Below are 26,021 nucleotides of genomic sequence, written 5' to 3' on the forward strand. Positions count from 1 at the left end.
CCTCCTCCAGTCAGCCTCTTTTCTTTTCCACTCCTCCTCTCTTCTCAACCACTCCTCCTCCCTCCTAATCGAATGTTTCCACTTTTCTCCCATCGTGAGGTGACTTCTGCCTTTTATTGTCATCGCCTCCAGCTTCCTGGTCGGCTCTGCTTCTCTGGAAACATCATCCCAGTCCGGGCAGTCGAGGGCTTGATATCTGTACTCGCACCTCTCCATGAGCCACTCCAGAGGTTCTCCCTCACACTCCATGTACTCCTGAAAGGTTTTCTCTCCCAGCCAGAAACCCCAGGAAAACACAACCAATGTGTCCTGGCAGACATTCTTGCGAAGAAGCTTCATGTGTTCCTCCACCGCTTCCTTGTGTTCCTCAGAGAAGGTCTCTGCCAGGGGAAAGGCGAGGAGAAAGGCATGTGGGCCAGGAGAGCAGAGATTCAGGCTATCCAGAATGTCTTCCTTGAACTTCTCTGATGGGGTTGTGGTCGACCAGTCTGGAACCTGTACCAAATCCAGTGTGTATCATCCAGTGTGTATAATCCGGTGTAGCAATCAATTTAGTTTATTCATTCCCAGACTTTTCACAAGCTAAAACGGAGGGGGAACTTGGGTCCAAAATATGTGTATAGTTTATCCAGGCAGACATCTGGTTGGAAAATCAAAAGGGGATTTAGTAAATTTGTAAACTAGGGCCCAACAATACCAAGCTGGATCTAATTCAGTAATTGGAAAGCAAAATTACCATTAATGGTCAATATAGTCATGTTGTGATAACATTAAAAGCGGATGGCTGCCTTTTTTGCACCCAGCTTCATCACTGCTTTAACGTGTAGCGAATAAATAATCTTTTTTTCATCAATCACTTTTATCATAATCTGTGTCCGAAATATATTACTACAATATCTGTGTGCATGTGCCAATAATGTATTAGGCCAGTGGGCTATATAATGTGAGAGCAAGGGCCAGTGTTGGACATCTCTGGTTTCAGATAAGCATGTGAATGGATATTTTAATGCGTCTGCTTCTAGCTCAAAATACATCAAATTAAAGAATATTGACCAAAGTACTGGTGTGGTTTCTATCTAACTGGCCCTACTTTATACAGTCAACGTCTGTGTCAGCCAGAGATCGGACTAACTGCACCACTGCTGAGAGTTATATTAACACTTTTTTTTTTTTTTTTTACATACATCTTCATTTGCTGTTTCCATATCCTGAATTTGTTATTCTCTGCCCTAATTTGAATTGTGGCTTGTAAACTTTAGCTTCTGTACCTAGAACACTAACATTTCTGCTTTAAGACTACACACACTGTAATATTACATATTTATTTATTTATTTATTTATTTATTTATTTATTTTTCTTGAAATTGTGAGAATCAATAAAATCAGGCTCAAAATTTTTTTTCTTCTTACCTTACAATGTAGAGGTGAAGAAAGGAAAATGTCCCCAGAGTGACAGAGAGCAAAAGTGAAAAAGTTTTGGCTGCAGCTTGTAAGAGTGAGCAATGAGGGAGTGGTTTTATGACTGCAAAACTCCCAACTGGTTTTACCTGCATACTGTTGGAAAAAGATGTTGACCTCCTCCACTCCTCCACTCCACATTCACCTCAAATAATTTTGGGATTTGACAGCTCTTTGTCTAATATCAGGATGAACCTGTCTCAGATACATCCTTGGCATCTGTGATTGGAAATGTATCATCTATCTCACACAAGTGTCTGATGTATGATGGAAAAAAACTTGGCCATCATCCTTGATCTTGCGACACCACATAATGTTCTAATCACTAATAAATATCACGCTTGACTTGAAACAACAAAACACCGGAGACTGCAAACCTGACTTGACATATGACTGCACGGGGACTAAGTTTTTACATGCCTAATTACCTTATGATGACATCAATATTCCTGCACCAAGCACTATAATAATATGGTACTATTACAACACAACCGGTATACACTGGTAAACACTTTGTCGCACGTTTGCCCCACCCGTGCTGCTCTACATGTGCAATATATATTTATAGACTCATTCTGGTTAGGCCTGCCACTGTACCTTTACTATCAACTCATTTGTATAAACGTATATATATATATATTAAGTATTATTATATTCAGATCATATGTAAATTCAGTAGAAGCTCAGAAAGTCACTGGGGAAAATGAAATGTTTTGTGTATACTGGCCGAAAGCTTTTTCAAAATATGAAACGGGCACACACAACTTTCTGAAAAATCTGTGTTTGTAGTTCAATTTGAAGTCCATGTTTATAATTGCTAATGTATCTATGAGGAAATCCCATCACACATTAGTGTATTTAGTTTGGTTGTTACATTTCAACACACCCTATGTTAATAACATACTCTAGATTCTACTATTGTGGGTGTGTTCGGTGAAATTTTAATGTGTGCACAGTATGTATTTCTGTTTTAGTATTAATTCCAATGTTTGTTTTTTTCAATTCTCTTATCTGAGATGTTTCTCACTCAACTACAGTCTAAGATGTCTGCCCATGTGGACAACAGGACCTTCTGGATCAATCAGGCAGGTAAGCTATGCAAGAACATAGAGAGGAAGGTCTCCAGCACTAACACCTCCTGGCTATACTGGATGTATGGTGTGCTCAATGGGCACTGACATCATGATTTAGTATTTTCTGGGTGCAAATCTAAATCTCTTCAACTACACGTGGGTTTCATAATCTCTAATGTTCTCGAAGTCCGGAAGCAGGCAAGCAGGTACCTGAAAATGTTAAATCTCCTTCATGAACACGATCCTGTCTGGAGCAATAATCACATTATGTCTGTTCACAGGTCACACTCCTTCAAAGACCTTAAAGAAGTATATAATGTCAAAGGAAGCTCTTATTTCCTTATTTGAGGCTCAGGCTTATTTCACTCAGCTGAACAGATGATGAAATATATGCTGAAAACAGTAGACTTATCAAAAACCTGGGCTGTGGCTTCTCATAAATAGCCATACAACTTCTGAATTGATTCACATAATGCTATAAAACTTTGTGGAAAGGTTGGTCATGGCAAGGAAGAAGTGATTCACTTTTCAAGACCAACTGGCCAAAAGGGGGTTGGCAACAACAACATGGGGGCAGTGGAGCGCTCACTTTTGGACATAACCACCCTGCCAATTTTTCCAAAACCTGATGGTGCAGTGGTAGAACGGCAGCACTGATGGCCGCTGAACAAATATAGAGCTGATTGGCCATGTGGTGTGATGATAATCAGCTAAAATGCTTAAAAGTGGCTAGAATTTGAACAGGCATACCTCATGTCCTATTTCAGGTCCAGTCATGAAAATGTTTTCATCTCCTGATGAGAAACATGTTGTGTGTGGAACTTTTGGTGAAAATATGACACGTGGACTTGGCATACCTTTTTACCAATTACATAGCATTGGTGGAGATATGCGCTCTACTGAGTGCCTTCTAGTTTGTGTTTTGAAGCTTTCATATACTGTAAATGGAAATTAGATCTTTATTCCAAATTATGCCTCTATAACCAGAGTAGAAAATAGCTTCCATACACATACATATAATTCATTTTTGGAATTGCTGGAATCCTTCTTTCTGCCTTTTGTGTTTTGCAACTTTGATATAAATAGAATCCAGATTTGTGTTCCAAATAACAGTATGGCCCCCATAACCAGTAGAAAATAGCTGGGATACACATACACACAAGATCCAGCAGATGGTGCTATTTTTTCCAGAACTGGGAGTGCACTACATGAGCAATGCTCTGTCTTGACTCTGCCTATCAGACATCTCGCCCCACCCAGTACCCGTCCCATTCTGTGGGCTACAGGAGGGATACATGAAGCGGTGCAGTTATCTAATGTTCATTTACAGCCAATCAGAGTTAAGCATTCATACGGGCCATGATATCAGTAATGCAAACCACCAAGTAAATTAAATCGAGGAGCCCCTCATATTCATTTCTGAATTGATATTGCCTGTAAAAATAGATAGTTTGAATGTGTTTTTAAAGTCTCAGCATGAAATCGGTCTTGCTGAGAATAATGTTGTCAAAACTGAATGTATGTACACTAAAATTGGCATTTATTGATTGAACAAATGGCATTGAGATTGGTTTGAAAAGGCTGAGATATATCAGAAAGGAAAAAGCCTTTCTGTTTATTTGATCTTTATCATCTATTGCAAACCACTTACTGGATTTTTTTTTTTCGATCCTCTATAAACTCTCATCCACAAATAAATGTCAGGAATAATATTCAAAGAAAGGATTGCTTATACTTATGACCACTACATTCATTCCAACCTGGTAGAAACCTTTGATATGAGTTTGGTAAGTTTCTGCAGCTACACTTCATGTCATATTTTGTGTAAGTGTATTTTGGCTTGCACTGTGTCCTTGAGGAGAGAGTTCTTCCCAAGTTGTCTTTGAAAGAACAAATATCTCATGAAAACAAGCACAGTGAAGCGTCCTTACAGTCTGAGATGGCCTGTGTGCTTCATGTGGCACGGCTGATCAATAAAGATGCACAGCTCCTCATTTTCCTGTGTTTCAACAATGTAGTGTAGATCAGTGGTTCCCAACCCAGTCCTCAAGGACCCCCTGTCCTGCAAGTTTTTATTCCATCTTTACTCTTGCACACCTGATCCCAATGGGGCCTACACACTTTCATGCTGCTCTGTTCAGGTAGATCTGTCTCTACCAATCAGCATTAAGACCTTAACTGGATCAGGTGCGCAAGAGTAGAGCTGGAACCAATACTTGCAGGAAAAGGGGTCCTTGAGGACTGGGTTGGGAAACACTGGTGTAGATTATAGCGCTGTGTGGACGTGATGCGTAGCTCTCGCAGTGGATCTTAGGGCTTCCCATTCACCAACTGAGTTTGCAAGAGCAGTTGCAGGGCACAATAAATCAGGAGATAAAATGGTTTGGGGTTAGGGCTGGGTTTTTGAAAGTGGATGTTGAAATTCTAACACAACAGTGAGCATAAACTGTGCAGGAACCCCACATAGCGATCCAAGTGTTTTAAACTATCAATACATTGCAAGATCTTCTGCTGAGAATCTATTGAATGTCTTTGAAGTTTAATGTGTGTGTTGACAAAGTTTATCTCTGCCTCGTCTCCTTTAGCTGTGCTGTGATCACCACTGTCCCAGCTGGCGTCAGCCAAACCTTCGGGTGTAATGGGATGAAAGGTCATTATGTCAATATTGTGATTCCAATGAGGATACAGTACAGTACAGCACAGCGAAGTGGCAGTTTATGGGGAAGCTTGTTCCATGAGGTAGGTTCTACTCTACATCGCCTAATATTGTTGTAACAATACAATGAATGGATTACAATTCTGATGAATGAATTATTCACACTTTTTGTAATAACAAAATTGGCACGAGGTGGAAAATTAGCTCGGCCATCACTGTGTTGATGGAGGAATACAGTGGCTGAATGGATGGGAATCGTGACAGCATTTTATTATAAACTGCACCCTAACACTGGATCTCCTAATTAAAGTCACCATCACCAATAGACAAGACTGCTGTCATGAAAGACAGCTCAGATCCACAGTAGAGAGTCCCTGCAAAATAATAGAAACAATCCTGTGTAATAAGTCTCAGGAATCTACCAGACATTTTATTGGCAGTGGTCTTTTGAATCTTGTTGTGTACATGCCAGTAATGCACCCCATATCTGCACCGTTCCCACATGTTGGGTGTTGGTATCTTCTTTGCCACCTTATACTCAGTTTCGCAGTAATTTGTATCTAGTTACCTTCAGCAAGGGTTTAATTCCAATCAAAAATTGCAATTTATCTCAAATTAACTTTTAATGAAGAAAGACAGAATTTCTCCTAGATCCCGCAATATTTCATACTAATTAGTTGTGGTTTTGTACACCAAAGTGTGGTAAAAATGTAATAGGTTCTCCCTAACCCAAGAACAAAGCAGGTAAAGAAAAGTAAGTTCAGATAGAAATATATAATAACATCATAAATAATTCTGCATGATTCCCATGAAGAAGTCCACTTGTTGAACCTTGTTACTATCACCAATACCTAATTAGGTCTACTGTAAGAAATGTATAGCATTATCCACCTTCCTCTCTGAGATCAATAATGCTGTTACAAATCAGAACTTTATAGGTCTGAATGTGCCTTGCCTTACAAAACAGATTCCTCAGTTTCTCTAGAGGAGCTGAAATCAGCAGCTGATGCTATGCAGAGAAATGCATCTCCTGGTCTGGATGGCTTTCCACCAGAGCCGTTTGTAGCTGTGTGGATCCTCTTTGCACCAGGTTTCATAAATTCAGTAAATGATTCTCTCAAGCCAAGTTACTTTAATTGTGAGAAAAAAACTACCCTGATTTCACTTCTTAAACAGAAACCCTTTGATTGCACTATCAACTGAACTAAAGTTACTTGCCAACGTTGTAGCCAAGACAGTACAAGGCATTGCATCGTTTTTGGTCTATATAGACCAGACTGCTGCTGTTGCTTGCAGACTTGGTGCCATCTAATCAAGACCGTTCATGTGCAGTACTGTTGCTAGATGCTGAGAAAGCCTTGCTTCTGGTGTTATTTGATTTTAAGGCATTTTGGTTATGACAGTTTATCAATATGTTTAGGCCTATAGAAGCAACAATATTCCTGTGTTTTCTACACACTGGGGAATAAGGCAGTGATGGTAAAACCACTCTGTGTAAAGACAGCTTCACACTGAAAGTGTCAGTCCAATAGATAGACATTTTCCATACTTCATTTCTGTAATTTGAGGATAGTCAAGAAAAAGGTGAAAAGCAGTGAAAGGGTCATGCACTCCACACAAACTCAGCAAGTAATGTTGATTCTTGCTTTTCTAGATTACGCCTGGTTATGAGAAAGACTGAGGAGCTGTAGTTCAGATTGCTGTGAACAGCAGAGAATGAAACCTAAATGACCTTCTGACTATAATTTAGCTTTGTAATGTAGTGTCATACAATTAAGAGCCTTTGGCAGATCTGATTCGTCCAGTTGTCTAAATATTGTCATTGTTTACATTGACTCTTCAGTCATTTGAAGAGATATTAGCATTCTGTCCATTCTCACAACTAATACCTGAAGTACATTAAATTAAACTATTAACGGCAATACACTGAAATATTTTATTTAAACTCTGCTGATCCAAATAATAGGACACACATCAGTTCACCTTTAGTTCTCAATGGTTTGGTTTACTGAGAACAGAGGAAGTAGAATTGACAGCACAAATATTTGCTCCTCATAAAATGAGAACTATAATCTGGCATGTACTGAATGACCTGTGTCATCATGACCTGTTAATTTGTGTGCACGCTACATTTACACTGGTTTCTTGTTGGACAAAAATGTAAATGACACGCATCATATTCCCAGTCATCCTGTTCAAGCTCACTCAGTCAAGCATATTTTTCCAAAATCCTTTAAAGCACAAGCAATGTTTCAGTTTGTGACTAATAATCAATATCGGACCATTTTAAGAACCAAAAAATTGGTGCTAGTCTAAAAAGATCTTTCAATCCGTGTTTGATTTTGACGTTGCAAAACATTTGGAAAATACAATACCATTTGATTAAAAAAGCAAATATAACCATGTACACCATATTTACTGATAAATGTACAAAGCAATACAATTACTTTTCATGTTTACTGAATCAACTTTACTTCCTCTAATCTGTTTTATATTGTAAACTTCTCTTCATCCATCAACAAATACTTAAATTGTCTCAACATAAAGTCCATCTCAGGAGTTGAAAGGTCTTGGATGAGCTGAAAAGTCCCAAAACATGATTCATGCTCCCGTCTTCAACTGCAGCTCAACCTTTGCTGAAGTATCTATGAAAACGTTCTCCAAACCAGTTTTCCAAGTCTTGGGATTACTTCTTATGGAATTTATTCTTTTTCTTGTTCCTCTTGCCAGCTCCCTGTGCAGCTCTGTCTGTCATGATCTGCTGGTATTTCTTTTTGTTGTTGCTGGTAAGAGAAGGGATAGAAATAAACAGTATTAGTTAAATGTGTGTTTGCTTTAAGGTCTTGCAAAAGCCTTTTCTTTTGATCATTAAACGTTTTTTCTCCTTGAATAAAGTGAACCTGGATATACAAGACCAGTCCAAGTCTTCCCTTTATTATACCTTACGTTTCATATTTGTTTTGTTGCTCAGCACTTTGAAGCTTTTAGAACAGTGCTTTTAGTAATTAATAATGTTGGAGGGAATACTATCTGTAGAGATTAGCAATAAAAATGCAGTGTGTTGGTGTATCTGACTCTAGAGGAGGCAGGTAACATACTGCCTGAACTCTGCGTCAGCCAGCAGCTCCTCCACCATGGTTCTCTTCCTCTCCTTCTTGGGAATACGGGAATGATAGAAGTCGGCTGGGTTGTCCACCACTGTACCAACCTGTAACACACACACACACACAGTCAAACAAAATTAACTACAATATATAGTATGGTGTTGATCTTTTAAAAGCCAAATTCCTGTGATTATTGCAAACCTTGATATGAGTTTTATGCAGTGAAATGCAATGATTAATCCAAATTGCAAACCCTCACAATATGTGCAAGGAACTGTTCATATTTAAAAAAAAAAAAAAAAAAAAAAAAAAAAAACTGCATATTTGAGTAGTTACTGACCTGAAAGTACTTAGGAAATCCATCTCTGTCATTCTTCTTGTAGAACCTCTTCGAATCCATGGAGCCTCTCATTTTCAGGACTTTGAGGTCTCCTCTCAGCTCAGGAGTCAGCTCAGGGGCCTTCATGTTAAACCAGCCTTCTCCTGTCGTTTTCTTCCTCTCCGCCTGGGGAAGACATGGATGGTGAATAAAAAAGCATTGTAGAAGCATGTAACTGAGCCTCAGAAGCACAGAATAGGACTAAAAAGAACCATGAAGCAGATTTTTGCAGCGAGCGTATGTATGAGCAACAATCATATTTTTGGTGGTATCCGAACAAGTAGCATCTATAAACCTAAGCACCCAACTTACTTGGCGTTTCAGTTTCAAGGCTTGTTTGGATTCACTGTATGGAGGCACTGCGTCCTTCTTTTCAAAGTCTGGACCGATCACACTCTTCTTCATCACCTGTGGGCAGGCAGAAAAACTTAAATGGAACGCTGCAAAGCACCACACCAACACTCCCGCTCCTCAGAGATAAAGAGCCAAAGTCAAAAAGGATTTGAGAAAAAAAGAAAACGCATGAATAACACCATCTCGAGTGTTATTGAATTTACCCATCCTTGCATAACTCTAAAATTCATTACTCATTCTGCATCACAGATCACCTTCAAAAGGGGAAAAAATCGATCAAAGTTATTTACCTCATCTTGGATCTTCTGTTCCTTCAGTTTTTTCAGGGAACTGGAGACAGGTTTTGATTTGCTGCCATCAAAATTGATGTATAAACCCCCAAGCTCCTTCACTCTGAGGCCCGGGTCAATACGGCTGGACAACTCTTTCCTGAAACAAATTGGCACAGAGAAAATTCCTCAGGAGACGCAGTTGTGTCTCATTTCTCACCTCCACGTTCCATACGATAGGAATATAAAATGTAATGATAAAGATGTGTGTGAAGAGTGTGGCCGTACTGTCTGTACGTGCTCGGCAATTCAATATTCAAGTAATACAGATTTATTACCCCGAAGGAAAAGAAAAATCAATGTTTACATTCCTCTGAATTAGGAAAGCTGCCACAATGAGAGCTCAGTAGGAGAATAATCCCTACTGCTTTCAGAGACCGGTCTTCACTGAAGTGATTTGATCTACAGACTTAATAATCTAGGCCTATTAGGAAGTGTACTGTTCATATTAATGTGCATGGGTGTATGTCTAATCTAGCGTGCCAATCTGAAGTTTTCACCTCGCATATACTTACAACTGAGGATTTTTACTGGAGAAGAGGATTTGTGCATCTTCGTCATCGTCATCTCCCGCTTCGTCCACAAACTCTTCCTCGTCTTGCTCCTCCTGCTCTGCCTCCTCCCCCTTTGTGCCCGCCCCCTTCTCACTTGGACCCGCCTGGTAGTACTGTTCGTCAGCCTCTTGCCCGGGCCGCGTGTCAATCATAAACAGTCCATCGACCGATGCAGCGGCTGCTTCGGGCTTCTTGGAAGGTCCTGCTCTCTCTTCTTCCATGCGCTCCAAATCTTCCTCTTCCTCCTCTCCAGAACCTTCCCTCTCCTCCTCCTCCTCTTCTTCTTCTACATATTCATCCTCATCTTCATCCTCGCTGCTCTCCAGCAGACTGATCGTTCCTGTGTTCTGGCTGACAATGACTGAGGCTTCAGGTTGCTGTTCAGAACAAGACTCCACTTTTACCTTCTGCTCCTTGCTAGATGTTACCTGAATGGACTCGACTTGGTTGGGCTCTGCGGGGGAGGGGGGCACCTCACTTGAGCCAACCACCTGCTGAGCATCTCCATGTGATGCACTAACCTCCATCTCCTCCTCCTCCTCCTCCTCCTCCTCCCCACCTGGCAGTGTTTCCACAGTAGCATCCCCATCCACAGGCTTATCTTCCAGTCTCTCTGTTTGTGACGGGTGGGTGTCCACATCACTTATTTCCATGGCTTTGTCTTTCTCTTCAGTCTCCTCTGTGACTTCAGAAGTAACAGCCCTTCCACATACTGTTACTGCAACTGACTGGCAAGAGGGGAGCTCCAATGGCTGTGATGATGGGACCGTTTCCTGCATCAGTGCCACTTCTGAGGCGGCTCCATCCTCACTCTCAGCAGACGGCTCCCTCTGCTGGTCTCTGGCTGTCATTGCTGGCTCACCAACAGCTTGGGCTTCTTCAGTGCGACAAGGACTATCTGAAACTGTTACCGACTGACTGAGAGAGAGCTGGGAATCTGCTGGGGTATCCATCTCGTCATCTTCCACAGTGATGACAATCACTTCCTTTGCAGTCTCTTTTGTGTCTGTAGACTCCTGGGCAGTGGTGGTAGATGGTAGTGTACTAGCAGATTCATCCATTTCCACATCAGCAGTCACAGATAGGGTCACACTGCCTCGGCGTCCAACTTCTATCACTCCGGCTTCCTCTGGTGAAACGTCATTTGATGCAGTCACACCTTCTTCTTCTTCCTCTAAGGTTAGGGTCATATCTTCCTCCAACAGGGTGCATTCTGGGTCAGCAATCACTGTACTTTCTAACCTAGAGCCGTTTAATACACCCGCCTCCTCCTCTGCTGCCTCCGACACAGTGACCTTAGCAGCTCTGTCCTGGGCTCTAGGGGTGCTAGCTCTCTCTAGAACAACACTAAGAGCCTTGGCTGAGAGCCTGGTGGACGGAGCAGCCCGACTGCTGGTCCCAGAGCCTGTGCGGCTGCTGCAAGGTGTCCCTCTACCACGCATGGAGCAGGGGCTACCCAGAGGAGAATGCACGTCGGTCAGATCAGAGTCCGAGTCCACGGCTTTGGGACCTGTGGACCTGGCCTTTCCCCGGCTACGAGTGGTCCTCTGCGGCGTCACACTGGGCCCGGACTCAAACCCATCAGATTCGCAGGACTGGGGCTCGCTAACAACTACAGAAGCCGCTGCCTTCCCTCTTGCGGCCCTGGTCCGTCGACCAACTGGGTCTGGCGACTGAGAGCCTTCCGAGACCTCGTCCAGGTGCATGGGGATGGGCCGGATTCGCCGACTCGATCTAGTAGCTCTGCCGGTGATGGACGCGGAAACGTCAGCGCCCGAGACGCTGGACATGCAGCTGTCAGCATCTGAGAGCTCCGAGTCTTCAGTTTGCCGCTTGGCTGATGACCTGGTGCGAGCGCTTTTTCTCTGACTCCTGGTGACTCTTTGGGAGTCCAACACCACAGAGCCGCAGGACTCGACCTCGGCCGGATGCGAACTTTCTGGAATCGCCTTCTTCCTCGTGCTCCGGCGAGCGCTCCGGCCCCCTTTCGATGCAGACACCGCTGAAGAGCACGATTCCACCTCAGATACCTCTTCCTCTTGTCGACTTGCTGGACGGGGCTGTCTCCTCTTCCCCCGGGTGCGTGGGGTCCGAGGTTCGATGTCGGACACGGCGGAGCAGCAGGACTCCAGGTCTGACACGTCGGCTTCATGGGTGGAGCCCACGGGGGTCGAGGGCTGCTCTGGACTGTGGAGTCTGGATGCTCTGCTGCATCTTTTCATTGAGCACGTCTGGCTCTGGGGAGATACTGGGGGTCCGCCCTCGCAGTCATCAGGCTGGCTGCTGGTCTCCTCTTCCTGGGCATGCTGAGAAGGACTGTCCGCTTGCTTAGCAGTCCTCCTGGTTCTTCGACCAGTGGATGGAGTGGCCTGGGTGGCAGATAAGACAAAGTCAATAATATGGCCAGCTACACAGCAAGCTGGATTGGGACTGGCATCACACTGTATAGGTGCCGGTCCTGCCAGTCCAGAGTCTTTCCATTACAAAAAAATGTGGTTTAAAAATTTTCCGGCACTTTGACAACGTGCAGTAAATCATATTGTTTTAAAGTATTTGCAATAAAGTATAAAATCTCACCTTTGTGCAGCTTGTCCTAGTTGTTTTCATATGGATGTCTTAAAAATGGCTGCCACTCTTCTTCTACTCCTCTTCCCTGTGCTGCGAAACCCCCAACAGGACTAACGTTTTACAGCTCACAGGGAGGAGGCGTAGAAGAAGAGTTTTCTACTTGAAAGCTTGTCAGATTGGCAAAATGCGGTCTGGAAACCTTTCCTGCACGTTGTCAAAGTGGAAACATTTTAAAACACGAGGTTTTTTTAATGGAAGGACTCAGGACTGCCTGCCAGTCCCAACGGGGATAGTTCTCGAGAAGCACTGCTATAAGCAAAGCAGTAATACAGCACATAGAAACGGTTTCTGGGGCCGCAAACAGAATAAAGTTTATTTAGTATTTCCTGTGTGCGGCCCTTGCTACAACCAGCCCCTCAATAGTTCCACCTACTCAGGAATTAGTTTGTGATTCAAAATATTAATAATTAAGTGAGAAATCAACGAAATGGGTATCCAGTCTTAACATCAGGCCATCCACCTATTCAGCATTTTGTTCCGCCGTTTACTTTTCCATTCGTCATCAAAACACCAAACTGTTTACAAACTCAAATCAAGTGATCGGTCCAGCAGCCACCGACTCTCAGTGGACTGCCACGTGAGAGTGACCAGCTGAACAGACAGTCTCATCAGCGCGCGACAGGCTCTGCTCGCCGCTAACTAATACTTTATACGAGCTGTGTACATCTAGACATGGGAACGGTCTCATTCGCATACTTACTTGCACAGCAGAGGATTGATCGGAGTTTGTTTTAGTCGGGGAGTACACGCGCACTCCTCTCCTGGTGGCCACCATCTTGCATGCTGCTGCTGGTCGCTCCCTCACTTCCGGACGGTGCGACTGGTTTACTGAAGCTAGACTCGACCAAACGATACACGCACAGGAGACAGGCCAAATAGACGATTGCAGACAGTGTGGAGCACATTCAGCGTGTAGCCGACAGTATATCATTTGTGTGTAAACGAGCTTTAATAACAATAACTACTGATTGCCATTGCTCATTGATCACATAACTTAGTTAAGAAAATTGGCATTCAGATATTCCTGTTATGATTGTTGTTATAACCAACACTTAGCAAGATCACATATAATGTGCATTTGCCTATCCAGTGCCTTCAGTGTTTTGGGTTTTGATATTGGGTTCAGAATTTGATATCATTTGTACACAATGGTAGCAGAAGATATTGGAGCTAAAAATCCTTAGTTACTCTGAAAAATCAATGCATTCCAAACTGTTTCACAATATAATTTAATGAAATATAACCTTTCAATCAAATAACAAACATAAGTTAGGCCCATAATTATCAGAACAAAATATGCAGTCAACATGCTCATAACTAAGATGAGAGCTAAACAGAAAAGCACACTTCAGATTTGGACTCCTTAAATTCAAATTATCACAAACAATGTCCTGACAGAATCAATTCACCAGTTTTTATCTTTTCAATGGACCTCATTGCTAATTCAGGGCCAATATGGGCCATGTAGTTGGCTCAAAGTTTGGGGTAGCCCATCTAGATTTGACTAAACACCTAAAATTAGAAGAGCAGCCAATAACAGTCTGAGACAACTTGGAAGATCGTCCTTTTACTCCTCCATCAATTTAGTTTTTTTTATGCCAGTGACATCAAAACCTTAATGAGCGCACTATCAAACAATCAGCTACTCTTTACACAAGAAGGCCACGTTTATACTATATTTTTAAACATCTCTTTACAGGTTACTTAACAGAGTCGACAGTACAAATATGTGTTTTATCATTTTAATAAAGCCAATTCATGATATACAGATATATGTCAACATTAAATATATTATGTTTACAGTACAAGAGAGAACTCGTCTTCATAAGATTTACTGGACCCTGTCTGGAGATAAAAGCCATGATTCATAAATAAGAAATTGTATTCAAGCACTTCCTCAGCGTTAACAAGTTTTTACACTTCCTTGACTTGGAATTTCCAGTGCTATAACATGCAAATAAAGGATATCAGCCTGCTATGAATATCAATCTCAAAATATTGCTGTACTAGCTTCCCTCAAGTTAATCTCATGAGCATGGGGGAGGCACACATTTCATTGGCTGAAGCACAGGGCAGGTACTGAAAAAAGCATGGTAAAATGACAAATTCACATACATATTGTCTGCTTTTGTAACCAATTAAGTCTATTTAAAACAGGATCATAAAATAAACATCTCATGTGTAGTTGGATTTGAATTTTCTCTCCATTGAGGAATGCAAATGGTATTATTATACAGTAGGTAAGATCTAAGTTGCAAGAATAAAATCAGACTTTTCTCAGAAAGAACTTTATATCTAAACATCCATACTGTATATTGCTGGAAAGATTTTCATACTAGGTTCATTTGTTTTCCCTTTCAAAAGGTTTGGAATAATTCTGACTAGTGTACTAAAATATAAAAATGATGAATCTACCTTTTCCTTATGGTACCAATTCATACAATCTTTTCATTCAGACCCCATATTTAAAGCTTGATTTACAATGACACAGTTTAAACAAAGCAGATATGGAAGATATAGGAGGAGGAGCAGAGGAAGAGAGGCACTTCACATCAGGATATGGTTAAGAAACCACACTGGATAAAAGTTCAGCTACCTAGATCTCCATCATTAAAACAAAGCCTCCACTGTGGTGGTGAGTGGTTGGACTATGAATGCACTGGTTATGATGAGAGCCACATCTGAGAAACTCGGTACACAGGGTGAGATTTTCCTCCCCCATTCTCCCTGTCTCTCAGCAGTCTACTGCCACTGCCACTGGGCTGGACCTTGTGTGTTAATTTCTTATTTTCAATCTCATCGAGAGGATGGAAAGTGGAGAAATCATAAATGATCAAGACACAACCTCATCCTTTAGCAATTCCATTTATAAAACAATGGTTTCTAAGACCTATGTTGATTAGTGGCATCCATTATTCAAAGATTGTATTACTTTGCATGTTGTGTGTGCGTGTATGAATGAAAAGGAGGAAAATGGCTTCATCCCTGTGTCTTCTTCTGTAGCGGGGTTGTGCTAGGGACTAGCTTTCCTGGCATTGACAAGGTAGCCCTTAGCCTTGATGATGCCCCTGCTCTTGACAATGATGGAGTAGCGCAGGACCCACTCCAGCCTCCAGTCGGCAACCTGCAGGTCCTGTGTGCTCTCCTGGACGGCCTCCTGGAATGTGGCCGCAGACATCAGCTCTGCAAACAGAAACAGGAGAGGCCAGGATCAGCTTACAGCTCATGAAGAAGCATTCCACAAAAAGCAAACAGATACAAGTGAACACATATGAACGCACACACACACACACACACAAAGTCTGGACACATAGTTACACAGTATGCAAAGCACTTGTAAATGAGAGACTTTGACAGAAAATCAACTGGGTTTTCACCTTTGGGATCGTTGTGTGTAAGCAGCTGGATGTCAAACTCCTTGGCGAAGGCTGTGAGGTCAGGAGGCATCACGCAGCAGGAGGCCAGGTTCACCTGGTTACTGCTGGGCTTCACCTGGGCCAAGGGAGGGTAGGTGGTGAATGACTGGCTTTATTTGCTTCAACATACGAAATGGTCAGAGGTACAATGGCCACATTTTATCTTAGGAAAATATAATGCTGCTTATCTGCCTGCCAAACCTATTATCATGTGTCAACATCTCTGTGGAACTGAAAGATGACACAAAAAGAGGCATGCACACAAGAGTCCCACACACCTGAGCCCAGTTGTAGAGCTGCTCCAGTAGATCTTTGTCCAGGTCAGAGGTGCCAATGGCTGCAATCCGCTGGCTCCTGACCAGAGCCTCCAACCCCTCCCAGGCTGGCTGAAGGTGGGACAAAGTTTGGCTGTCGCCCTCCAGAGGTCCAGGTGGCGCTATGATTACAGAGTCTAGCTGGGACACTGCCAATGTCTGGCAGGCTGGGGATGAGAGATAAACAAATGAAATAAACAGGAAAAGTTTCACTCTTGCTTAGAGATCTTACAAAAATGCACTACATTGCACAGGCCATTTATGAAGTTAAAAAAAAGAGTTTCACATGAGTTGTGCATTGCCTTTAGAGACAGCCATTAAAATTTTGTTTTAGACTTAAGAGATGAAAAGCTCACCCATCTCCACTGCATCTCTGATAGAAGATTGATCAGACTCGCACAGGAACAGCTTGACTGCAAAAAAAGGAAACCATAAGCAAAGCAAGTCATCCCCCATGAATGATGCTCCCTTGGGTTAATCGGTGTAACTTTTGAACAAACTAACAGACAAAGACCAATCTATAGCCCCCCCCCCCCCCCCCCGTTTTCATCATGGGACACAACAGTAAAAACCCAAACCTAATTGTCTGCCAAACGGCTAAACAGTATTATATTGCAATAGGAAAATAGGATAGGTATTTCTTTTCAGTCAGTTGCAGCGAATACATGTACAGATAAGACAATATAAGACAAAATTAATCCAACTAACAGACCACAGAAATACAAACATAAATTACAAACATACAGGTATTGACTGATTGTAAAAAATAAAAAATAATAGGCCTAATAATAAAATAAAATAAAAAAAAATGTAATACAACTAATACTAAACTATACTAACCAGAAACCTTCAGCTCCTCCCTCTCTTCAGGTGTGATAGCATCTGTCGCCTGAGGAATGGAGCAGTCCAGTGTATCTGGGAGCTCCTACATGATGAGACAAGCACTCTGTTCAGAAACACGACAACTTATATCATGACTAGCATAGCAGGACATGGAATTTGTCTACTGTTGACCTCTAGGGTTCTACTGTGCTCTACTGTTTAGCCAGTATTCCTAATTCTGTCAGCAAAAATGTGACAAATACAACATGAAAAGAACCCAGAAGGCATGACTCAAGCATCACAATCTTGAGATTTCACTGCAAGAGATGTTTCCAATACACCTTGTATTTGTGAGTGTTTAAGATCCCTTCATCCCCTCTCTCCCAAACCTCCCCCATCCCAGTTTGAACCCAGTGGGCGTGGTGTTAGAAGATGAAGCAGATTAGCTGACCCCAGCAAAACAGCCATGGCCAGAGTAAAATAGGGATGTGTTCAGTGGGGCTGTTTGCTAGGTGTTGAATGTATGCTTGTGGAGCATGTTTAACCTGTATTCTACTATTCTCAGCACGTGTTAGTTTGGCAAAAAAGGCACAGCTGACTACCAGCACCTCCTGGAAATCATATCAAACTGAAATGGCTATTTAATGAATAACATGACCCCACCCACCCACCCCCACCCAGCAGGCAGACACACATTTGGAATGGCGCCTTTGGCAGCCAACACTGCATGAACATTCACTATGACAGCTCCCTTTGAGTAAGCCTACGGGCATCCTTTGATGTCACTCACTACAGTTATTTTGTTTTTGCAGGCACTGGAATCCTACTGCCTGATGGAGTAGTAGTGGGTTATTGTCCCACTCATCCACATACTATGTGGATGTATGCAAATGCTATCGTCCATTTTTCAGTATTGCTTAATACATGCATAACTTTAGTGCATTATGGATTACTTGTGACTTTAAAGATCCAGTGCAATGACAATTGCATTTCCCGATTTCATGGTATAATTTAACAAAAGACTTTATAATGTAAAGTTACCCAAATTATTATAGCTGTCAGCACTGTGGAAATTTGACTAACGCCCTTTGAAAAGCTCTCCCTCTGGTTGTCAACAGAATCAAACATATTAAGAATTCCAATCTACTTCCTGGTGTAAATGATGTCAGCCAGCGACTTGTCAAACTAGCCAAAATCTCTGTGCCTCCACTGTTGCCAGGTGCCGAAGTTCCAACACTGGATATTTGTTCCCCAAAGAAATATTGGCATGCAGTGGAAGTATAATCATAGGGAAGGTTAGGCTCTCACTCAGTCCTACAAGCTTTGTACCATCTAACCATCAAAGCTGATGCTCGTTGTGTTAGAAATCAACAAACCTTTCCTGACTTGAGTTGAAATCATTGCACTGGATCTAAAGGACTCAGCCCCAACAATTGGACACAAGGTAAAAGAGACTGGTTAGGGTGAACTACTATACATAGACATAGCCCATGTGATCCATATAGCACTACTTTGGAAACAACTAGAAAATTGTGGATGTCTCACCACCTCGGAAGGTGGTTGTATCGTGGAAAACCAGTCAGTCAGCGTGGCTCGAATGCAGTCTTGAAGCTGAAATATATCAGACAAAAAAACATGATTGTAAATCAACAAAAATATGGCAAATTCCCTACCATCAATATCATTTGACACCAACTTTGAAACCCTCATATAAAGACTAAATTGTGGGGATAAATGGAGCAATGACTGATGGATGACAAGATATTACTATTGATAACATTTTGTTGTGATAAATTATTAGATATCAGGCCACCAAACGCACACAGCTTATTGGGAACATTGGTCGTGAATGCTCTACTACTGTGATATATATAATTTTTTATCTCATCCAAACAAATTTCTCAATGACAACAAATCCAAGAGTGTTCTTTTTGGTCCCCCCAGTTCTCTAAGTATGATATGCAGTTAACTGGGGCACTTAGCCTCAGTTCTTTGCTTCCAATTTAACCTTGGACAAACAGGTTAAAAGGCTTGTGCAGTCATGTTTTCTGCAGCCGAGAATTGTTTCAGAAATCAAACTACTGTTATCCCAAGTGATTAAGAGAGGGTCATTCAAGGATTTGTTTCTTCCCACTTAGATTACTGTAATTCTCTTTACTCCTGCCTCACTCAGAAGTCCCTCTCATTCCTGCAGCTTATCCAGAATTCTGCCACAAGGGGGTTCAGTCTGGTGCCAAACGAAGAGATCCTAGACCACCCCAATTTTAACCTCCCTGCTCTTGTTGCCTGTTGGCTTTACGATTAATTTAAAGATTTTACTAAATACTTCTACAGCACGAGATGCTTAGCCCCTAGCCACATTATTCACAATTTAACTCTCAAAGTGCCAGGCAGCACCCTGATGTCTCCTATCTGACAAATTTATTATCACAAATTTGTATACAATCTCTTGTTTGTCTCTTGCTGTGTAATGTCTTTTGATCTTTGCAAGCGCTTTTGAAACTTTTGCTACACAAAAGTTTGTTATTATTATGGCAATTGTTTATTGATCTTTACTCTTCATTATAATGCAAAAAACTACAAGATCAACATCGGACTCACTTGAGTGCCACACTTTGCCATACCCAACACACAGCCACACACTAGAGGCAGTCTCGCCTGCTGCAGTCCATCCATTTTTAATATGTGACAGCTAAAGGAAAATTATCGTTCTGAATGGACTGCCTGTGTCATACTTTGTTATAGTGGTTATTCTTGCCGCAAGTGCTGCAACCACGTTATTTCACAAGCAATGAATGGTGTAGCCTGAGGTGTAGAAGACAATATATTTTTCTGTTCTCTTAAGTCAGTCTCCCATTCATTGTCAGCAGAGCAGCTCCAGGCGTTGTCGTCACCTGGTTTCACTTCCCAGCAGTCCTATTGGTCCTGTTGCCTAGCCTGCATTAGCTGTACCAAATAACCAAACAACAACAATGGACCTTTATGGGAAACTGAGACCTCCAAGACCTGTTGTGTGTAATCAGCCGACAATTGTATTCCACACCAGGCATGGTTATCTTCTGTAAACCATTCACCTTAAGCAAGAGCATAAAGTTATATTACCTGCCCTAGTTCAAAGAAGTAGAACAAATAGCATTACACTAAATGGTTTTCCACTTTAGCCTAAACTGACCCAGTCCTGTATGTATGAACCTCGACAGGTGCAATCTGAAATATTGCCATCTACATTTTCCCCCTGTCTATCCTCTCCCTCTGGACTGATTATGTAATGTTATTCCTGCAAGACTGATGATCAATAATCACGTAATGGTAGCTAAATATTTAGCTAGGTAGCTAGCGTAACCTGCTAACTTTAAGCTATGCTAACGTTAATGGGCTACACTGTCAGTTCTAGCACAAAACATCTACCCTGGTCAGCCAGCTGACACACAGGTTGCTAGCTTTTACTTTGACTGGGTTGTCTTACCTCTTCGCTGGGTGAGGATGGACACTTCTTTTTTAGACGACTGCGGTTTACTAAATTCCCTGTGTGGAGCTTCAGAGTCTTAGCATGGTTTAACAGCGTCTTTGCATTGACGTTAACGCTGGTGTTTTGAGACTCCATGTGGTTTTCTAACCGGGTAAGTTAGCTAACAAGTTGCTAAACTGGATCATCCAACGAGCGCGACAGCAAGAGCCTGCACTTTACCCCGTCCCTGCTCTAGCCGCTGTATGAAGTGACTAGCAAACGAAACGACCGAAAACACTCACTGCAGCCAGGCTACTGCTAAAAAATGAAGTAGTCAGAATGACTTGCGCCCAATGTTTATGGACTGGAAAGGCTGGGTAGTAGCTGTTATGGACGTAAGCCGCTAAACCCCGCCCACCTGGAAGTGTCCGTGAGTAGCGCGTGAAACCTGGTCGGGCTCAGTGGAAGGGGTTTGGACAGGAATGGATTCATGGAGTGGACTTCTGATGGCAGGGAAGGGAAAGTCTGGTTCCCAGCACTAGATGGGGGTGTAGTATTTTTTATTTTCTCATGTCGTGTCCCCGTGGAGCCAGACAAGGGATAACAGACATTTTAGAACTTATGACTGGTAGTGTATTACGTATATGTATAATATATTAATACATAAGCATTCATGTATCCTATTTTCATATTCTGTTTTCATTCTTTACATGCCTCAGCTGTTATTTTTTCACCTCTTAACATGTTACAGTGCTGAAATTGTTGGTTGCATATGTTTGTATTACCCACATTTGCCCCCATTTATCTCCATTTATTTTATCTTCTTTTCTCTTCTTGTTTTCTTTTCTTTTCTTATCTGCTTTTCTCTTCTTGTCTTCTTTTCTTATCTTATCTTATCTTATCTTATCTTCTTTTCTTGTCTTATTTTCTTTCCTTTCCTTGTATTGTCTTTTCTTGTCTTTTCTTTTCTTTTCTTATAGCACTTCATCATTCTGCAGACTGATTCGGGAAGTGATTACCAAATTAGGCGATCAGAAACAGAATCACAGTACAATAAATAAACAGGACTTGTCTTGGTTACAGTGTTGCAGAAACAGAAAGCAAATTGACTGCACATTGCACACTGATACAGATGGTATCCGGACAACGGGACGTTCGGTGCAAAGGGACCGTGCAAGACACAATATGGACAGTGGACTAATTCAGTTGGCCTACAATATGGTTGCACGTGCAGAGGGAAGTGTAATGGATGATCAGTAGTGTAGTGGTTCAATGCATCATGAGGAAATTATACTTAATAGAAAGAGATGCATAAAATAAATCAACCAAACTGAATGTTTTCAGACATCTGCACAGCTTTAGCATCAAGTATCTCAAGTATCTGCACTCACTCATAGTAAGAAATCATAGCTTGTCAGTCATCATCACTGGCTTGGACTGAGCCAAGAAAAACATAGGCTTTTGGGATGTACTGATGAAATTGCACAGCTTCCCAGCAATTGTGAAACTTGCATCTGTGACATGTAAAAGGAGGAGTGGTAAAGGACAGGGGGGGGCATGTGCCCTATAAGAGCACACTGCAAGCAAGACTACACAGAAGGTTTTACTCCCACAACGTCTTGTGAAATACTGAATGTGAGTAGATACGCTTCTCTGCATGTTCGTGAGATAATGCCATCAATGTTTTGTCTTGTGCGTTTGTGACCTTGATTTTGCAAACATTTTGTTAAGCGTTCCAACATTTTCAGGGAAATTAGATATCATAGATTTCTCCAGAGAGGGATTTCAGCTATCATTGACCAAAAACACTCTTGGTTTCCATAGAACGCCAACTTTGGCCCATTGCTAAAGCCAACACATCATTGTGTGTCACTGAGATGAAACAGCTGCACACAGCTGGAGGTCTAAAAAGGGGGGAGCTTGGGGGGGGGGGGGGGCGGTTGTGATGGGAAAATCTAGTATCAGCTGTAAAAATTAACGAGACAGAGGGGGCGGGAGACTCTGATTTCAATTTTCTGTTTTGTTCTGTTCTGTGATATAATCTGCTTCTTTTCTTTCTGTGCAGTCGACCACACAGCAACAGCAGCAGCAACAGCAACAGCCATGAAGTTCCAACTCCTGTTCTTCTTTCTGCTCCTCACCTGCATGTACCTGAGTCTGGCTCAAGGTAAGCAGAACAGATCAGACATACAGCTGGTGCACACAACAACCGTTATATTGTAATAATATATAGGTAAATGTTTGCTTGCACTGTTTTAAGCCTTGGTTTAATGAACGGGTCGTCCTATTTTTATTGCTGCCTGTGTTCCTTTGACCATCTGCATTTTGGTCTGCCTCTTTGCATCTTATTACTGATTTTACCTTTGTATTTGTTGCGCTTACTGCCACTGCTCTAATCTGCTCTGAAGTACCTTTTAGCTGGTAGTGTATTGCATCACCTGAATTCTTTATGCTCTTTTATTTATTTCATTTATATTGTTTGTTTTTAATCATGTGAAGCACTTTGTGACCTCTCGTCTGAAAAGTGCTGCATAAATAGTTTTACTTACTTATTTACTACTAATAATAAAAACGTAAAAAGACACTATATTAAACTATATATTATTATAGTATTATTGTACTATTATTATATTAACTATATTATGCAAGTACCCTTTTTTTAAGCATTTTTCAATGATAAGCTAATATATTTGCTGATGGAACTGCAATGGGTGGAATTGAATACTATATGAACATGCAGTATATGTATTTTGTTTTGTACCACATTTGCAGAAATAATAAAAAGTCTAATTTTGTCTTTAGTTGTATTTCATCATACGCATTCCTTTAATGTTGACACTAAAACTGCTCTTTCAATCAAGTAAATTGTCTGCTCAAAACCATTTACCACAGAGCTTCATACCGAGGTGTAATCTGTCCAGGCTTGTTTTTTCTTTTGGATCAAAACATAGCTGTTCTCATTCTGATATGGTCATCTTCTTACGGTGCTTGGAAAATGGAAAAAATGCACACTCACCTTTGTTTGATTACGTCATTTAAAGTCACCTTTTTTCCACAGATGTTTTCTCACTGGCAATATACATCACTAACATGTTTGAGAAATAATTATCAGTGGGAGTTGCGGAGATGCTGTTTGCACATGCAGTAAAACCGACTGTTTCCTCTTATTATACTCAGACTTTATTGATCCTGTGGGTAAGATTAACTGATATATCAATAAAGTCTGTGAAATAGGGGGTTCTGGTTCCTGCCTGTGCATCCAACACCTCCACAGCTGATTTTCACATTTTGGGAGATCACTGCAATTTACAGCCTAATCAGTTGCCTCTTTCTGTTTTGCTTGGTACAAGAACTGTAATTTATAACATGAGATATTACTGTAATGATAGTGATAGACCTATTCCATTTTTTTCTCTAACTATTGACCTGAAAGTCCAATAAAGTACAAATAAGTAGTAATATCAGGGACTGGATAGTGCTCACTTTGCTTGTCTAAACACAGTGTGCAAGTTGATTGTTTTATTTGTCCCCAAGAGGGACATTTGGTTTTGGTTTTTCATAACCAAACTCTCTCTGTGATTTTCCCAGGCTCGTATGGCAATTGCTGCCTGGGTGTTGCAGCGGGGATGAAAAAGAATGTGAAGAGGAACGTGGAGAGTTACAGGATGCAGGAAACAGATGGTGATTGCAACAGAAGAGCTGTTGTGTGAGTGTGAAACATTATTTCCTTCACTTTGTCAACATTTTAGCTCACTTTTGGCCTTTCACAAATATTTTGTTTTCCTCCAAACAACAGCTGCATTGTTTAATCTGGCACTGTGTTACTGCCCAGTGGAAAACTAAATTACCTTTTTACAGAGGAGTGAAAAAACTTCTTGAAAGGTTGAGAATTGATCCAAACTCGAGCTTGGCGCAGCATTTTTTAAATGTGTTATCTAATGTGTAATCTGCTGTTATAATTATCAGTGTTAACTGTTCAGAATCACATGCTGCTAATATTGATGATGAAGTATCCATTACAATAAATAATAATATTGATATGGGTAGGTTTCTGATGAAGAAGAGGCCTGAACATCCAAAACAACGGACTATCTGTGCCGATCCATACCAACCGTGGGTGCAGGCCCTGATGAGGGACGTGGCGAGGCGAATGGCCAATTAGGTAGAAAGTTACACACACACACACACACACACACACACACACACAATCACATACTTTAATGCCTTACTGACAAGCGCAATGCTCATGTGATCACGAAGATTCCTAAGGACTTGGATGCTTCATAACACATCATAATGCTTCATAATATGCTAATGATCATAAACGTTTTGTTTTCACAGAGCGCTGAAAGGAGAGAAACGAGAGAAGAGCGGGACAGAGGAGAGTCTCTGCTTCATCTCCCCATTAGCCATCACATTTCACCTCCACCCACATGGACTAGATCATGTTTCAGTGGATTAGATATTTCCTGTAGCTGACAGAGAATGTAAATCATGTACATAGTGAACCATAACACTTGCATACCATGTCGTAAATGTTCTTTTTAGGCCTGTATGTTGCAGGCAGTAGAGCAATATATCATTTATGTGAGCCATGATACTATTCACTGCCGAATGAGATGTAGCTTATAGTCTGCTAGGAATGAGCCTCTGTTTTGCAAAGTATTGAATTGTGTGTGTGTGTGTGTGTGTGTGTGTGTGTGTGTGTGTGTGTGTGTGTGTGTGTGTGTACGTACATGCATTTGCATGGTTGGCAGCAGGTGGGTGCGTGTGCAATGTGAATTCTGTACGTTTTTTGATCTTGGAAGAGTGACAACTAGATGGAGGCTTTGGGGAAAAGCTGAGAATTTTTTATAAGACAGATTTCCATATTTTTGTATCATCACTACTAAATGTACCTTATATATTCCAATATCCAATAAAAAAGGAGCAGTATGAACAAATATTCTGAGTTGCATAATTATTCAAATCAGGGGAATGTTCAACAAGCATCAAGCTACAAAACTTTTTACACTCCACTACACATTCCAAGCAAAGACAGTAAATAACCTGCCCACTGTATAATTAGTTATTATCCACACTTTAACCGCACTGTTTGATTTACGACTAAACAGGTAATATGATAAAGAACGCCAAGTGGAGCTGTTGACAGCTGCCCAGATCATAGCTATAGTATTTGATCATTGTAATCCTTCTTTTTCACACCATAAAGCACAAAGCAATTAGTTATTTACCAGACCTGCACAGTACATCCTTTGTTTGGTTTAGATTTGTTAATACGACAGTTGTTGCAGCTGTTGACTGAAACCCTGAGGCTTTTCCGCCACTTCTCACCTCTGTCTTATTCATCGAAAGTTTTCACACGACTCGATTGAAGAGTGACTCCACCTGCAGTTGCTCTCTTACATACTTGAAAACTGATACACTTGTTGGGTTCGTTGAGCGAGAATTAATCACAATCATAAACATGTTAGATCTCGCTCCGA

The 26,021-nt window shown here is 41.4% G+C and overlaps 3 protein-coding genes across 5 annotated transcripts; 1 reads left to right on the forward strand and 2 right to left on the reverse strand.

Moving 5' to 3' along the window:
* Positions 1 to 5,843: 5,843 nt before the first annotated feature.
* On the reverse strand, positions 5,844 to 13,346 carry dnttip2 (deoxynucleotidyltransferase, terminal, interacting protein 2). Its single transcript, XM_071533517.1, has 7 exons — positions 13,236 to 13,346; positions 9,869 to 12,276; positions 9,315 to 9,453; positions 8,983 to 9,078; positions 8,632 to 8,796; positions 8,286 to 8,395; positions 5,844 to 7,970 (listed from the first exon to the last, which is right to left on the reverse strand). Exons 1-7 carry the CDS (start codon positions 13,308 to 13,310, stop codon positions 7,874 to 7,876), a joined length of 3,090 nt encoding a protein of 1,029 aa, XP_071389618.1. The 5' UTR covers positions 13,311 to 13,346; the 3' UTR covers positions 5,844 to 7,873.
* Positions 13,347 to 14,263: 917 nt separating this feature from the next.
* Positions 14,264 to 20,888, reverse strand: gclm (glutamate-cysteine ligase, modifier subunit). Of its 3 annotated transcripts, none has more exons than XM_071533531.1 (7): positions 20,554 to 20,888; positions 18,636 to 18,698; positions 17,106 to 17,190; positions 16,622 to 16,678; positions 16,230 to 16,432; positions 15,913 to 16,027; positions 14,264 to 15,718 (listed from the first exon to the last, which is right to left on the reverse strand). In XM_071533531.1, exons 1-7 carry the CDS (start codon positions 20,689 to 20,691, stop codon positions 15,549 to 15,551), a joined length of 831 nt encoding a protein of 276 aa, XP_071389632.1. In that variant the 5' UTR covers positions 20,692 to 20,888; the 3' UTR covers positions 14,264 to 15,548. The 3 variants fall into 3 exon arrangements, with proteins under 3 accessions (XP_071389632.1, XP_071389631.1, XP_071389633.1); XM_071533530.1 differs by having other exon boundaries at positions 18,633 to 18,698; XM_071533532.1 differs by lacking the exon at positions 18,636 to 18,698.
* A 1,226-nt stretch (positions 20,889 to 22,114) lies between these two features.
* On the forward strand, positions 22,115 to 25,478 carry ccl25b (chemokine (C-C motif) ligand 25b). Its single transcript, XM_071533504.1, has 5 exons — positions 22,115 to 22,170; positions 22,601 to 22,702; positions 24,124 to 24,241; positions 24,583 to 24,697; positions 24,877 to 25,478. Exons 2-4 carry the CDS (start codon positions 22,639 to 22,641, stop codon positions 24,695 to 24,697), a joined length of 297 nt encoding a protein of 98 aa, XP_071389605.1. The 5' UTR covers positions 22,115 to 22,170; positions 22,601 to 22,638; the 3' UTR covers positions 24,877 to 25,478.
* The last annotated feature ends 543 nt before the right edge of the window (positions 25,479 to 26,021 follow it).

This window comes from Centroberyx affinis, unplaced genomic scaffold (genome assembly GCF_046629955.1).
Source record: "Centroberyx affinis isolate AG114_WGS23_722 - 3 ecotype Tasmania unplaced genomic scaffold, CSIRO-AGI_Caff_v1 ptg002373l_1, whole genome shotgun sequence".
Classification (NCBI taxonomy): Eukaryota; Metazoa; Chordata; class Actinopteri; order Beryciformes; family Berycidae; genus Centroberyx; species Centroberyx affinis.

What these genes read in the sequence shown, in the direction of transcription:
- dnttip2 (XM_071533517.1), bottom strand. Translation starts at nt 13,310, where the DNA reads ATGGTGGCCACCAGGAGAGGAGTGCGCGTGTACTCCCCGACTAAAACA. An exon ending in AACAGAAGATCCAAGATGAG is followed by an intron (nt 9,079 to 9,314) that starts GTAAATAACTTT and finishes GCCTGCCCACAG; the next exon opens with GTGATGAAGAAGAGTGTGAT. An exon ending in GCTGACGCAGAGTTCAGGCA is followed by an intron (nt 7,971 to 8,285) that starts GTATGTTACCTG and finishes TTCTCTTACCAG; the next exon opens with CAACAACAAAAAGAAATACC.
- ccl25b (XM_071533504.1), top strand. Translation starts at nt 22,639, where the DNA reads ATGAAGTTCCAACTCCTGTTCTTCTTTCTGCTCCTCACCTGCATGTAC. An exon ending in GTACCTGAGTCTGGCTCAAG is followed by an intron (nt 22,703 to 24,123) that starts GTAAGCAGAACA and finishes TGATTTTCCCAG; the next exon opens with GCTCGTATGGCAATTGCTGC. An exon ending in TGCAACAGAAGAGCTGTTGT is followed by an intron (nt 24,242 to 24,582) that starts GTGAGTGTGAAA and finishes TGATATGGGTAG; the next exon opens with GTTTCTGATGAAGAAGAGGC.
- gclm (XM_071533530.1), bottom strand. Translation starts at nt 20,691, where the DNA reads ATGGAGTCTCAAAACACCAGCGTTAACGTCAATGCAAAGACGCTGTTA. An exon ending in TACAACCACCTTCCGAGGTG is followed by an intron (nt 17,191 to 18,632) that starts GTGAGACATCCA and finishes CTCATCATGTAG; the next exon opens with GAGCTCCCAGATACACTGGA. An exon ending in TACACACAACGATCCCAAAG is followed by an intron (nt 15,719 to 15,912) that starts GTGAAAACCCAG and finishes TTCTGTTTGCAG; the next exon opens with AGCTGATGTCTGCGGCCACA.